The sequence below is a fragment of the Dryas octopetala genome, chromosome 5 (assembly GCF_963921425.1).
Source record: "Dryas octopetala chromosome 5, drDryOcto1.1, whole genome shotgun sequence".
Lineage (NCBI taxonomy): Eukaryota > Viridiplantae > Streptophyta > Magnoliopsida > Rosales > Rosaceae > Dryas > Dryas octopetala.
Window position 1 is genome coordinate 12,130,745 of NC_141370.1, and position 16,887 is coordinate 12,147,631.

Here is a 16,887-nt window from a genome sequence, read left to right on the forward strand (position 1 = left end):
GATCGAATCTGATCGGATTGATCTCTAACGTCTTACAAAGGAAGCCAAGTTTTCAAGCTGTGTGTTGCGGTTCAGAGCTGATGAAGGAAGTGGGTTTATATAGGGAGCTGGGATTGGCATTCGTTCTCGGTGCCACGTCACGGTGGCCAGGTGGACAGGCCGGACCAATTGTGCCTTGGACGGACGCTGACGGATGCTAGTTCGTCATCGCGGACACGGGAAATATTTTGGTCGCAGAGAGTGTTCGAGAGAGAGGGAACAGGTGGGCCCACTACACGTCAAGTAGGTTGTGAAGAGCCCGACAAGTAGGCCCGTCAAGTTGCACAGATTAGAAAGGCGTTTGTCTCTGGGCCCACTGGGTCAGCCGGACCCCGCGGCCTTTTTCGAGTGAGTTTGTTGCTTCTTTGCCATCAACTGATGGCTGCTGGCTAAGTAGACACTTTCTGAGAGAGAGCGAGAGAGAGACGGCCCATGCCTTGCAATCGGTGTTGTTGTTGTTGGATAGAGGGAGGAGGTAAAAAAGAAAATTGTTTTACGGGACGATAACTTTTTGGCATGCTGATATGGTATTACGAATTTATTTAGAATTTAGATCGGAATGATAGTAAATTTATAGTATTATGTTATCATAATACATGATGTTATTGTAACACAGCATAATTTTTTGAGAATCTAATTCTATGAGTAATCAATCTTATGAAAAAAAAAAAAGAACAGAAATAATTATTGTTAAATTTTTAATGATATCTTAAGAATTTGATTAAGATAATGATGAGGGAGAGAAAGTAAACAGAAATTTATTATGGAGGTGCAGCAATGAGGTGAACATGACATTAATGGTTTTTTATTTTGATCGATTTGGTTTGGGAGTTTTGCTTTCTACTTGTTATGATGTTATCAATGTCTAGGCTTGAGGTAATATTTTAATATGGTGAATATTAGGGTAGGTGAAGCTTTTGCAATTCTTGTACGTCATGACAGTTGCATCACAACAACATTGTTTTCTTCGCTAGCTTTTGGGAAGATTAAATTAGATCTTTTGAATATTTAATATGCGATAATCATATCATATGTACGTAGACATTTAGCTATAGGTCAGTTTTTTAGATGGTGAATTTACAATGACATCCAAGGAATCCTATGGGAATTTCTTGCAGTTTCAAGGATTAAAAAGGTTGGCATCATGAAAGGAAATACATGCTTATATGCTAAATGATTTATGATTTAGAGCTGATTTTTTTTTTCTTTTGCAATAAAATGATTTTGAATTATTATATCACATTACGGAATCCATCATGTGGTCCTTTCTTTTCTTATTATTGTTCATATAATCGGACCAGATTGTCATTATAACTTATTACTTAAGTGGATTACTATTTGAATGTATGATTTAGATTAAACAATATAACATGCTAGATTATTTAACAAGAAAACAATATTGTCATGTATAGTGTACGGTTCTCCTAATATTCAATTAAAAATATATATAAGATGTTTATATTGTCAAACTGTAAATATGAATCATACATTATTTATATCAAAATTAATATGGTCAATTATCGAGATTTTCAATCTAATAAAAGAACATCTTCAATCTTTTATATAAGTGTATATGCACATATGTGTGTCGAAAAAGGTGACCCTAAATTAAAGTTATCTATGTAACCTCACATAAACTAAGTAAGGATTTAGGGGTTGCTTTATAAATTAAAGAGATGGAACACACCACACCAATGTCAAGACTTTTTGGTAAAAAAACTCATCCCTGATTGATAGAGCTTGATGTTTAAATTAGGCTGAATATTAGTGTGCGTGATGTGTACATGTGGCTTTGTGAAGGTACGTACGTGTTTCAACTCATCAACCGGCCACGACAATATGACAAACAAACAGAAATTATTGAGCAATTTAAATAAATACTGGAAAAGAATAAAAGAAGGGCCAATGTCATGTCACTGTTGTTGGAACCATAGTTACACTGAATATATGAGCCAGTAAGAGAAGAAGATAAAAGTGACACGCAATTATGTCGGAATAAAGATAAAATTGTCTGTATGAGGCAAGGAGAATATACAACTTGAATTAATTTGTCAATTTGAAGGGGAAAAAAAAATATTTCATGGTGTATTGCTCTGAAAATTTTAGGTACTATTCAGTGAATGTACCAATATTCAGTTAAATTAGGCATTTGAAATTTCAACATCTAAGTTCTGAAAGTTCAATGAGATACAAGTATATATTGATTGCGTGTAGAGCACCATGCACCAGCTCAACACCAATGAGGAAGTGGTCCTTTTGAACTTTAGACCATCATCACGGCCATTATGATTGTACCATACTCACTGCTAATTAGCTAGCTGGCTAGCTAATTACTTAGCATGTATGGGAGGTGATTTTCGCACTCTTCTTTTTTCTATTTTATTTTTTTTAATGTATTTTGTATATTTTTATTATATATTTTTTCAAATCTATCTTTTATGGTTGTTGAATTTTTATTTTAATTATCTTTCAGTAATGATTATTTTTTCCTAAATTCTTTCATCATTATTAAAAAAATAAAAATAAGTAATTTTCTCTCCCCTTTGTTGTATCTTCTTCATATTGCATTTCTTTGCCTTCTAAGCCTTTTTTTTTTTTTTTTTCTTTTGTGAACTAGTCTTGTTCATGCTTTCAATCATCATTCTATACTTTCATTAGGAAAATATTTAGCCTGTCATATTTTTTTTTTTGTTTTCTTCATGAGGGTCATGATTTATGTGAACTAGTCTTGTACGTGCTTTCAATCATCATTCTATACTTTCGTTAGGAAAATATTTAGCCTGTCATATTTTTTTCATTTTATTTATGAAGATCATGATTTATGTATCTTCTTCTTCTTTTGATGGTGGGTTTTGTGTTATGAAATTAATTGGGGTTTTCAATTAGTCCACTCCCTCATTTTTTGGTCTTTTGACACTGCATAGCAACCACTATTAATTTGTAGCATATTTGATTTTTAAAAAAATGAATGTCACATGATAGTTTAATAAGAAAAGAGAGCTAGGTGTACTATATATCAAGAAGACGAACATAAGTATAGAAAATTACATAAGTTTTTCTTCCTTTTTAAAAAGAGAGTTATAGAAATAGATATATTATTATGACAATTTTAAAAAATTAAATGTGTTGGATTTAATGTTGCATAGGTGACATTCTATAATTAAAAGTTAAAGGGTATATGTGAAAAATAAATAATAAATATATACAAACATTTAAAAAAATAAGAAGGAGTGCAAATAGAAAAAAGAGGAGTGCGAAAATCACCTCCCATATATATATATAAAATTACTCTACTGTAGAATCAATATATATTTAGGGCTAGAAATCACGCGCTCATGGACGACTGTCCAAATCTTTCCTCTTTGTTTATTCCCTCAATTTGGTTAAGGTAATTCATATTGTTAAAAGGATTAATAAAGAGTGGTTACATTTCCACCCCGTCTTATTTTTCGAGTGGTTACATTTCCACCCCGTCTTATTTTTCTACCTATATTTTAATATAAAAAATAATTACAAATTTATTTTTTTGTAAAATGAGCTCTAAGGCCTTGACTAAAAAAAAAAATAATAAATCTACTCTACCCACTCTCACTTATCTCCATACTACAACCTAAATTCCTTAAACCCTAAAATATTTTTCTCTTCTTTTCTTATATTATTATTTCTTTTATTATACTATTTTTGGGTGATGGCAATCAAATTAATGTCGGAGAGAATTCACCTAGTGAAAAGGTAAGCAAAACAATTTTTTTTTGTGAGATGCTTTTCAATTTTTTTTTTTTGGTAGGATAACCATGTGAGTTCAACTCGTGGGTGGAACCACCATGAAAGAGTATAGGTGAATGATTTATTCAAATTATGGGTGGATTTGCTTTCTTATGAGACTAGTGAATGGAGAGAGTTCAATAGATCATCTTCAATTGAAAGATTGCCTGGAACCAAGAGTTGAATTGCATCCACTCGTATTGCTAAATTCATCCACCTGTAAAGCAATTAATGGTGCGTTCCATAATTGCATCCACCTTTAATGCTAAATTCATATATCCACCAATTAATAATGAGTATTAATTCTGGAACCCAGACGATATTATATGATCCTTTCTGATCATTGTCTTCTTCCTTATAGCTATATATAATAGGGAATATCGCATATCAATCCTACTGCTACTCTTTGTTCCAGAATTAATACTATCCATTAATTAATTAGTTAACACATAATCTAATTAAGACTGGTGGGAAGAGTGTTTAATTGTTTATTGAGTGAGTGTTTGAGTTGGTATATCAAAGGATACTGTAGAAATAATGAGGGGGTGTGAAGAGTGTTTTAATATTTTTTTCAAATTTAATAGGGGGTGTAAAAATAAGGTGGGTGAGAAAATAAGACAAAGGGGGTGAGAGTATAACTACTCTTAAAAAAAACCCAAGTCTATTCTAACCAAGTTATGAAAATTAAGGAAAAATATATATGGAATGCCTTTTTCAAAGAGTAGAGAGTGACTGCTTCTTCAGCCTTGGAGAAGTCGTTGACATGGTTGAAGGCAAGCTCTATATTCTTTCTAATTGTTTGTCAACAAATTAAAATTGCATAGGTACAAAAATTTAATGCTTGCATGTGTGGTAAGGTTTCTATTTTTTATTATTCTTTAATTATTCTTATATTTCTTTTTAAAATGCATTTAAGAGAGAGTGGAGAGGAAGAGAAGAGAGAGAAAAAATAATATATATATATATATGTGAGAGAGGTGAATGAGAGAGATGAGGTAATAAAAAGGAAGGAAAAAGAATGTGTTTTAAAATAACATTTTTTAATTATTTCTAGAACGCATTTTATCTCCATTATTCATTGTACCTCCTCCAGCTAATTTCTTATGTTTGTCTCCCCTTCTCTCCTCTTTCCTTCTACTCTCTCTTTAATTAAAAAGATAAAAAAGGCTGAAAATGAAAAAAAAAAAAAGTTAATTGTTAATATTTGCATATGTTAGCCTCTAGTTAAACATTGAAACACAAGCAGCAATTGATAAATGGAGAGATGTTGGTCCATAAAGATAAACTAGGGGGGTGTCATCAACTTAGATTTCATTGGATTTTAAAAGTCCAATGAAATCTAAGTGTCCTCAATTTAGATTTTAATGGATTCCAATGAACTTTAGGTGTCCCCAACTCAGATTTTAATGGATTCCAATGAAATCCAGGTGTCCTCAAAAAGTCATAGATTTCATTAAGTGAAGGATTTTAATGGATTAGGATGGATTTGGTTGGATTTGAATGCATTTTTTACACATAACAAATTCCATAAGAATTCCACCCAATTTCTTTGGATTTTGATAGATTTTATGGATTTTAAAATCCATTAAACTCCTTTAAAATCTGAATTGGGGACACCCCCCTAAGAAACTTTGTTAGAATTATTTTTTGAAAGTGAAAGCGTGCATTAGAAAACCAATATAATTGATGCCATGTCAATAATGGTATTCGCTAACTCATAAATCCCCATTTGCTCCACAAAACCTTCCCACAAAGAATTTCAACCTTTAGTTTGGTATTGCTGTGAAGTAAAGTCAGTTATAGAGTAAAACAGTCGAGTGTTTGGTAAACTATATATATTTTCAAAAGTGCTGTAAGTGCAAAAAGTAGTATCAAGGTGTTTGGTAAATTTTAATGTAAAACTGTTCTGACTGTTTATAATTACTAAAATAGACATGATGGTGAAGATGCTTTTGATTTATTTGTTTGCTAAAAAACATGCATTTTACTTGTTTATAATTTTTGGCTTACAAAATTATATTAACCTTAAAATTGCTAAAAACAAAATAATTAAATAAGTATGCATATTATTTTGTAGGTGTATTATAATTTTAATGGTACAAATAAAATACCATAATTAATAATCAATATAAAATTAAGGATATATATATTGGACAACTAAAATTTTTAATTAATGGGCCTAACAACTTTCATTCACTGCAGTTTTGAAAAGTACGTGGATAACTGCTTTTTAAAATAATAGTGAGTGACCTAGAATAGTGATGCACTACAGTTTTTGATTTTTTTATCAAACACCAAAACTGTTGTTAGTGACCTAAAATTGTCATCTACAATAACTTTTGAGTATCCAACAACAATCTCAAAAGGACCCTATATATTATAGTGTTTAGTTGTGTCATTGGACGTACACATAACCTTTATGAGTTTTCTTTTCAAAATTGTTCTAGCACCCCACATGTAATTCACTTGATGAGATTCTCATTAATTTGACATGTTTTATTTGTGTTTTGTCATTATTATATGTTGGTTCATTTTTGGAGTAAATAGCTGTGGTTTCACCAAGTTGCATGTACGTACAACTCCAGCTCAGAAACTTGGTACATTTTTGAAGTAAATATCTTTGGTTTCTACAAGTTGCGCAATTCCAGCTTAGAAAGGAAGATGATCGATTGATATGACGATGGGATTGGATGAAGAAATTTGAAAGTACCAATCAATTGAACTCCATAATGATGAAATTTAATAAGATGAGATTTATATATGAGGAACTTTACGCGAGGGACAAGTGAGGGTTGCACATTTTGATGGTTAGATTTACTTTAATAAATTATTGATTTTACAATCATGTTAATTCAATCATTAAATATGTTATCTCCAATATTAAGTCTCTTATATGAAACAAGATGATGAAACAATTAATAGTACTAGCCAGAGTAATTAAAAGTTTCTCTAAATTTGATGACCAATGATATAGGGTGCATGCATGTCAACATCTTGATAGAAATATAGAATCAAATATTGAGAATAAAATCAATTTAAATTGGAGATGTCAATTTAAAGAGGAGAGAAATACAGTTACTCATACTTATTTTCGGGTTAGCATTAGACATTTATAGAACCAAATTTTATGGACATTGACCTGCCAACAACTACGTATCCAGTACTGCAAGGGCTCGGACGTGTAAGAGCCAAGTACAATTCATTGAACGCTCGAGAATGTTTGACTAAACACTAGCTAATGCATAACTGAGGCATATAATCAAGAAGTTACATGGAAGTTTCAAAGTGAAATTAACATTCAACGATTAGAATTGGGTTTTACACATCCATAACATATTTATTTTGGATTAAGTATCCACTTTGGCCAAACTCTTGTCCCGAAATACTACAACATAAAACTGCCCAAGACAAAGACCTTCTTGATTAATTTTCCAAATAATTGACTTTTTCCATTTCATGGGCTCCAAAGATAAACATGAAACATGGTCAAGATGGTTGGCTGAAATATTAATCAATGCTTTAAAAGTCCTACTAGCTGGTAACCCAATCGAAAAAGAAGAAGCTAGGTTTTTAATTAATGGGTCAGAGGGTCGACGTACATTAAATAATCAATATACGCATTATATTTTAAATATTATACGACAAAAAATAAAATTAGAACTTGTTTGGGGAGGCTTTGAGTTTATCAAAGGACCCTAAAGCTAGGGAAGCACACGTGTTTGGTGCTGTTGACATGTGAGATTCTTTGATACAACTATTGTATACAGTATTTTTCTCACAAAACTGACTGATCATATGAGTAGAATGCATGAAAAGAATTGAGTGCAAAAGAGTTGTACACAGGTTGTAGCCAATATTTTTTCCCTTCAAAATGAGTGCTTTTATTCTTGAAGAGGCCCATAGTATCATAATTACCAAGTCAAATTAAGACCAACATAAACCAAGTTTAAACCACGATATACATTGGTGGCATGTGTTGTGTACTTGTGTTTGTGCTCGGTACTAGCTGGTTATATATATGAAATGATAACTGGAACGCATCAATTACTAGGTGAAGACAAATTCCCATTTCCCTGCACTATTTATACGTCAATGGGATTAATTAGTGTGAAATGGGAGATGTACATTTGGGCGCCGGTCAATATATGCTGTCCATGCAATACTAGCTTGTGAAATCGCATCTTTCAGTGAAAATTCGATCCACAAAAGGAAAAGATAAGAAAGAAAGAAAAAAAAAAACCTATGACTTCGAGGTGGAGGTCTTAAAAAAGAGTGCTAGATTAAGAGATGTAAGGGTGTTTTAATTATTTTATGGTTTTATATAAAATTAAAGAGAAGACAAAAAACAAAAAACAAAAAACAAATTCAAATTAGGGGGAACCCATTTTTTTGGTCCACCATCTTAATTTGTTAGTAATTTTGTTTTTTTCATTAGACGTACTACACTTTTTGTGGGATATTTTAGACAATTAATATTGTCATTAATTAAGCATATACTTATGAAGGAATTTAATTAGACATCCAATTCAAAATTAATAGTGGGTAATTTTAAACTCCCTAACCAACCTAAAAGTTTTCCTCAACTCCCACTCATCTAGAAACTCTTCCAAAACCCCTTAAAACTTATAATACATTTTGTACCTTTCTGACGCGCTCTAATACATGTGCTGACGCATTCTGACGCGTGCGCTAACGTGGATCAGTGAAACTGAATTTCTGAAATTCAATTACACTAAAAAAAATATAATTTTACATTATTATTAACTAGAATAAAAAAATAATTACACCATTATTTTCTACGGGAAAAAAAAATAATTACACCTTTACTTGACAAAAAATAACAATTATATCAATTCAGTGTTTCACTAGAGACTAAATTCAATTTCAGTCTGAATTCAGTTTCAGTGCATTCATTAAATTCAAATTCAGTTCACTGAATGCATTGAAACTGAATTAAGTGAAACTGAATTTAGTGAAATTGAAACCCTAAACAACATCGTTCGATCACCTCACGTGCGATGAGTACACGACAGCCGCCACTGCCTCGATCTGTTTCTACCTGCAAATTTGATTCATCATATTTCAATACCACAATTTCATTCAAAATTCATTTAAAACTCATATTTCACGAACTGAAACTATTTAATCAATAAATGAAGTAAATTTGTATATACTTATAAATCAATTAAAAAACCCACATTTCTATTCGATTAATAACAAATTCAATTAAAACAGATTCACAAACTATACATTTCATAAACAGATTCACAAATCAATTTCAAATTAAGGCTTTTGAAATTCAAAGCAATTGAATCCAAATTTGTATACCAGTAGAGAGAGACTATCGAGGGGAGAAGAATGAGACCAGAAACACTTCAATCCGCTACCAGAATCTCCGGATAGGTGCTTGGCAGAAGAAAAATATGTGGAAGGATCAGTACTAGATTCGAACAAAGAGGGCAAGAATGCTGATGGTAATATAGAAGTTCCTGCCATGAATGGAATATTTGAACTTGAAGCAAAAGATGAAGGCATTCACTCTTCTGGAGTTGCAGTTGAAGCCTCTGCAACTGTTTTGCTTGCTAAAAATTCAAAAGCTACAAAGGTACTGCATGCCAGAATTTTCTGTTGCTTACCGCCGGTTTGGACATGAACACTCTGCAACATAAGGAGAGAACAAAAAACAAAATTATTAAAGCATGAATCGAAGCCAAAAAAATGAACAAAATCAAGTCTTAATCGCCACCATTTGCGGCGGAGCTGCCACAGTGGCCGTGAGGTTCAATTTGGGGTGTCTTGATTCATCAACAATTGGACCAATCCAAACACATAAAATTGAAGAGCACAACGAGGAGAAGAAGATGGGTACCTGACTCGATGGAAATGGTTGCTGGAACACAGAGATCACTGACAAGGATGTCGCCGGCTTCTTTCCTTCGAAACGACGAGCCTAGGGGTCGTCCAAATCTTCTGATGGCACTAGTGGACTCGGGACGACGAGAGGAAGCCATCCATGGCGGTCCGGCACCTCGTCATCGCTGGAATCGGCGAATCTCCGGCAAGGGAGCTCGGGTCTGCCTAGACCCGATCCGGCGTGGACGCTAGCTTTCATGGCGAGTGGAATACAAGGGGAGGAAGAAGAAGGAGAGATGAGAAGATCGGGACCGGTATCGCCGGCAACCATCGTCGGACTACGGAGCACGCGCAAGAGAGTACGTAGATGGGAGAGTGAGCACATAGATGGAAATGAAAAATAAATAAAAAGGGTAAAACTGGAAAAATTAAAAGATGAGGAGTCAAAATTGGCTGGGTATTAGTTGACTACGGGGTTTAAGAAAATATTAAGTGTAAGATTGCGGGTTATGGGAGAGGTAAATTTTGAGTGGGGGTTATGAGAGATTTTTTCTCAAACTAGGGGGTTTATAATTATTAACATCAAAATTAATTGGCAATACTTAAGACCCTTATAAATTAGTATGTTAGGCCTCACATTTTTCATGTGAGATATTTCTCTCAACAACTTCATTTAATTTCTAAATGAATTGGATAATGTTTTTTTATGGAATTGTGACCTACACATTGTATCATGATTACGTCAACTTAAATAATTATCGACCTATCCAGATTTACAAACTACCAATATATATGCCATTGTTATAATGTTATGTTAACATATTGTCTAATAAGAAAATATTTTTGGAATCCTTTAATTTTGTTCTCTTTCACTTCATGCTTGTAGCAGCTTTACGCGGAAGGTTTGGGTGAACATGCAGTACAGCTAGGTTGTGCTACAAATGCTAACAATGCAGCAAACATTATCAGTCAATGCTAACAATGTACAAACATTATATTTCCCCAGAGCGTTATGTCTGACATGCATGTTCACGGTTCCCATATATTTCTCAATTGGTCTTTTAATTTTTTAATTTCCCGCCTCTTTCATTTGTCAATGTTACAATGAAGATGTTTATATGCCAATACTTGACATATAAGAATGGGTAAATCGTACACTATCTATATCACGACTGGCCGTACGTCTTTTTATATATATGTTTAATCGAGCTTAAGTTTTAAATATAAAATAAATATATCACACATGTACAATATGTTTATACCATTTAGAAGTTTTGAACTTTTAATTGTTTCCTTAAAAAAAAAAAAAACTTTGTTCCTATTTTCAGAAAGAAAATTTTATGGTGTTATCTTATGAATCTATATTGTTATATTGTGATATGATGTGTGCTAATGCATTTTATGTGCATTTATTGATAACATTTTTCCTTTTTTAAGAAAATAAATATATCATACTTATATATGAATCTGAGAAAAGATGCATGGTTGGGTTGCATTGCATGGATAGTTTTGCTTTTAATTTATGAAGTGGACTTATGTCAAAAAATTAAAGTTGGCTGGCATAACGTGTTGATATATATTAAAAGATCATCGATATATCGATCCTGCCGGGAATAAATTGAAGAATATATTAATCATCAATTAATTATATATTCCAAAGTATATAGTCTTGATTTGCTATCCCATTTGTAGACTTTGACAAATAACGTAGCTATATATATAGTCAACAAATGATAAATGGTATAAATGTCCTAAATTTGCATACAAATGTTGAAATTAAAAATATTGAGATGTGTCTTGCAAACGACCAACATGAAACGCAAACCATGTTGACATGTCGTAATGTAAATATACACCCCCAGAATATTATAACCAAAGTTTGAGTGGGCTAATAATTAGCCAAGGCATGCATGATGCATGCAGTCAATAAGCTACAGCCTAAGCTAGTTCTCTTTTGTACGTGCTGGCAATGGCTAGATGCTTAGAGCTTCAGATATATATATATATATAGATATATATGTTCTAATTAATATATAGCAGTGTTGTATATATGTTGATAGAAAATAAGTTACATGTCCCTGTTATAGGGGACAGGTGTTATCAACCATTAGAGAGAGAGAAAGAGAGAAAGAGAGTGAGAGAAAGAGAGAGAAAGGGAGGGAGGGAAAACAGCTGACGTACCTGCTGTTGCAGGTAAGTATATTCAAATAAGAAAGGGTAAAGGTGCATGTTAGGCATCTAGGGTTGCATGAGACCATCAGCTTATACATGATTCCTTGCCATTGCTTAATTGCATATATTATCGTTCTTGGAATTAAGATGGTCTCAAACAAATGAAAGAGTCTTTGTCTAACCTCGATCGATCACATGGCTGCTAAGCCTGCTACATCTATACATAGAGTATACAACATCATCATAGGCTATCAGTGGATTCTAATTATATATGTCATCTAATTAATTAATATTTGTTACACGTTCATTATTTATCCTACATCTATTCGAGGGTTGAAATAAAATAACTATTCCCACTTACATTTTGATTTCACACACACACACACACACACACAAAATATTATGAATTAATTCACCATTCTCTTGTTAGCAAGCACTCTTTGTATCAATACAGGACCTGTACACCAAAACAACCTCTATTTCATGGGAATCATGGAATTTTACACGAAAAAATAAAATAAGTTAGACCTATACTAATATAGATTTTAGCTTAATTGTAAACTAACACTCCTATTTAATTTATTACACTCAAAATTCAATAGTGTATGACTTTTAGGTAATATATTCCCTACAATTCTTTACTATTATACGATCGATACACAAATTATTTATATATATATGAGGAGTGTTCTAAAACTAACTAGTTAGCAAGTTAATACGAAGCTAACTATGCTTTTGGGACCACCACATAACTAATCTCATAATCCGAACCGTCAATTATTTAGGTCATACTTTAAAGATCATCATTACAAAAAATCAACTAAATCGGAAATCATTTAGTCATCTAATTGAGATCCAATAAATAGACGATCAGTGTTTTGATAAAAGCATATACATAATTGTTGTTATAATCAAATGACTAAATGATTTCCGAATTTGGAGATTTTTTACAGGGATGATATTTGAAGTAGGGCCTAAAAAATAGACGGTTCGAATTTTGAGATTACATTGTGCTGTGGGCCTAACATGATGGTTAGCTTTATATTAACTTACTTGTTAGTTTTAGAGCGCTCCTTTATATATATATGTATTAACTTACTAACTAGTTAGTTTTAGAGCATTCTTGTATATATATATATATATATATACATATATATAAAGAACCGCTCTAAAACTAACTAGTTAGTAAGATAATACGATACTAATCATCGTTTTTAGCCCACTACACAATATAATTGCATGATCCAAACTGTGTATTTTTTAGATTATCATTCAAAGATCATATTTGCAAAAAATCAACAAAATGAGAAATCGTTTAATTAACTATTAGCAAGCTAATTGTGCTCATGTAAATGGACGAATACAAGTTTTTCAATAAAACATGAAATGATTGTAATGATAATCAAATGACCAAATAATTTCTGATTTAGTTGATTTTTTGCAAAGTTGATCTTTGAATGAAGAACTAAAATATGAACGATTTGGATTATAAGATTACATTGTGTAGTGAGCCCAAAAAGATGGTTAGCACCGTATTATCTTACTAACTTGTTAGCTTTAGAGCATTTTTGTATATATATATTATATATATATCCCCTCCTTAAGAGGAATACATTTTTACATGAAGTAAAAGGGATCATATTGGTGGGGCCACCTCGTAATGTGATCCAATGATCCAAACCGTCTAGTTTTAGATCATCATTTAAAAATCATCCTTATAAAAAATCAACAAAATCGCAACTAACTTGACAATTTGATTATCATCATGATTATTTAAGTGTTTATTGAAAGCACTATGTTCATCTATTTTTTCAGTCATAATTAGATGACCAAATAGTTTTCAATTTAGTTAATTTTTTGTAAGGATGATCCGTGTGTAGGGACCAAACAAATAAATGGTTCAAATCATTGGATTGCATTGAGGGTTGGCCCACATGCGTTCCCATTTTATTATCATAAAAAAGAATCCCTCTTAAGAAGCTCTTTATATATATATATATATATACACAACATAAAAACTCAAGTGATGTGATATTAAATATCATAATGTGATATCACATAAAAACTCAACTTGTTTCACTAATGTTGAATGAAGACGGTGAATTTCTTTTCATTTTATCCTTTATTTTAAGGAAAATGCTTGGGTTCTCATGTTAGGAAAATACTTAGATACTCAAGTTTGAATATCAACCTTATACTTGAGTACCTAAGCATTGTCCTATTTGTTATTGTATGAATTCTTGTAGAGTTTTATCCTAATCATACATGACCCAAGTACTAAAGAAGTGCCCTCTTCAATTGCGTAGGCTTTTTTAAAACAATAAATGGGCCGGTTGCCAGCTGAGCCGACAACCCAATGTCGGCCGGGTTCAATAAATCCTCAAAATGGATCAATCGAAATTTGGCTGAGCCCTCTAAATGCTTGACTGGGCTTTGAAACGATTGGGCCAATACTATGGCAGATCACCACAGGTTATGCTTTGTATTGGATGGACAAAGAACTTTATGTGTTTTTCAATTTTTGAAGATGCTTGTATAGGATGCTGAGATTTGGTTCAACTAGTAAAACTCAACTACTGTCGTCCATAGAATTAAAATTTGATGAAATTGAAAATAGAAATTGGGCAACGGAAATAAGCCCATTCAATTGAATAGAAGCCCATAATTTGAGAAGTGATCAGATGGAAGCCAATTATTATGGTGCGGATTTATTCCCCCTTCAAAAAACAGAATTTGTTTTGGGAACCTTCATCAAATAACCCAGTTTAATTATAAGTTTATTCTTTTAATCTACTTTTAAATAGTTACAAAACTATTTTCAAAAAGAAAAAAATTACAAAATTAATTGTTTTCGACTGTAAAAAGACCAAGATAAAGATAAATTCGAGCACAAGAGCAGTATATTTGTCGAGCATGTAGTCAAGTACGGATGAGCACTCCACTATGGCTATCACACGGTCAAGGTCGCACTTCACAAACGGCATTTGTCAAGTGTAGGGTTGATATTGTGGTTCAACATATATATAGATCCCGATGATTAAAATGATAAAAATATTTCCAATTAATTTTTAGTAAGTTCAAGTGTACAAATTAATAAAAAAATTATTATATGTAACGTTAACATCATCTATAGTGTCACATAAATTGATATCTTTCTTTTCACTAGAGTACAAACTCAATTATTCTTCAAGTACAGTTGAAAGTTTGGCGTTATAGTACCATACTATAAGAAACAATAGCCAAGTCCCATCAAGTAAGGGTGCACATTAATCAAGCTCATGCACCTAAGCATTTTTTTTTGTACTTGTACAAGGACAATCGTTTGAAACATGCATTATTTGGATGACATTTAAAAAAAAAGAAGAAGAATTTCGATTGAAACACAAGCAAATACGATTAGATCATTAAAATCACAGCCGAAGATTTAAGTCCAGCTGCTTATTATTATTATATACATGATGATGATCTGATGATTCTTGTGTTGGCACTTTGTGATCCACTACTCGAAAACTTCCAGGCCAAATCAAATCCATGGTTTGTTCAAGCATGAATGGTGTAGTCCATGCCATGTTTCCAAAACCTGTGCTGCTGGCATCACTAAATCGAGCCACCATTGAAGACCCATCTGATCTGCTTGGCTTCTGAACAAGTGAGTGAGGCTGCACACCCAGTGAACGTGCTGTTGCTGCTGCTACAGTGTTGAAGGGAAACGCCATTGTTGACATCATTCTGTGAGATCGATATCTTTTGGCAGCTCCTCTTTCTCTTTTGTGTGCATTTTGATGACCCCCCAAGGCTTGTGAGCTATAAAACTTCCTCAAGCAGAAGTTGCATGAGAAAACCTTGTTACTGCTTGCTGGTTTTGGTGATGAAAGAGAGTCAGAGTCTCCTGCTGCAGACGGCTCATTTGTATTGAGGCTCAAACTCAACCAGTCAGCTGACCCCAAGTTATCATCTTCATCATCAACTACTCTTTCTTCATAATTGTCACTCACTTTTGACTCTCTGTCTAATTGGTTGTTTTCTACAATCTCACAATTTGCTTCTTTTTCTTCTTCCCTTTTGGAAATCATTGCACTAAACTAACACTCTCGCTTTAAAAGGTACAATGGAGAGAGAGTTTGTGATAGAGGCTTGAAGAAATGGGTGACCTTGCTCTTAAATAGGGGATGAAAGGAGGAAGTTAATGTCCAACTCCAAGAAGAGAAAGAATCATAATGGGAGAGGAAGTGGCAGTGGATATTATAGAAATAGTTATCTCAATTTAATTATCTGGTGCTCCTACCTAGTGATGCTTGGAACTTTTAAGGGGGGGAATGCTTATGTCATCTAATAGTATTGGCCATTCAAGCTTAGGATTCCTATAGTTCCTCATTAACTCATCTTTTCTTTCACACCTCTAGTAGCATCAAAAAATGATTCTCTATGGATGAATTACTATAACAAACACTTTAAACTAATGAAAGTGCCATTGAAAAGCATAGGTTTCCTAGTGTGTATTGATTGTACACAAAAATCACATCTATGTCAATGAGAACATAGGAAAGTTGGAATTCTTATCAAGAAGTGAAGTCCAAAAAATGCATAGTAAATGAAGTACCAAATCAGATTGATAGTATGGTCCCAACCACATATATATATATCCTTTTAACCCCATACTGCAGATTTAAACCTCCCATATATGTATGCTGGACTCTGCAGAGGAATAAGGACCACTTGTTTGATGTGTCATACATATTTAACATCATATTGGTCTTTCCAAAGATTAGATGTACATTATTAACATCCAGAACTCACAGAAAGCGTTAGAGGGCCAACATTGATTAACATGTGGTCTCTGTCTGGAGAGGAGGGAAAAAAGGTGGGCCAATTTCTCAGTGTTAGGTTGTCAGCTTGTTAGCTATAGGCAATTGTTAGCTATAGGCAAAGTACTCTCTGATTTCCATGTTCATAAAGAAGAAAAATAGTCAAGTAGCAATATTTACTAAGTCTACAACAGAGCACACAGACACACCCACAATGAGTTAGTAGTAACTACATGATGATATGCACCAATGA

At 32.8% G+C, this 16,887-nt stretch overlaps 1 protein-coding gene across 1 annotated transcript; it reads right to left on the reverse strand.

The window, feature by feature from the left end:
• Positions 1-15,162: 15,162 nt before the first annotated feature.
• On the reverse strand, positions 15,163-16,239 carry LOC147284364 (zinc finger protein 7-like). Its single transcript, XM_086244640.1, has one exon. The coding sequence runs from the start codon at positions 15,900-15,902 to the stop codon at positions 15,240-15,242; it is 663 nt and encodes a 220-aa protein (XP_086100766.1). The 5' UTR covers positions 15,903-16,239; the 3' UTR covers positions 15,163-15,239.
• Positions 16,240-16,887: the final 648 nt, after the last annotated feature.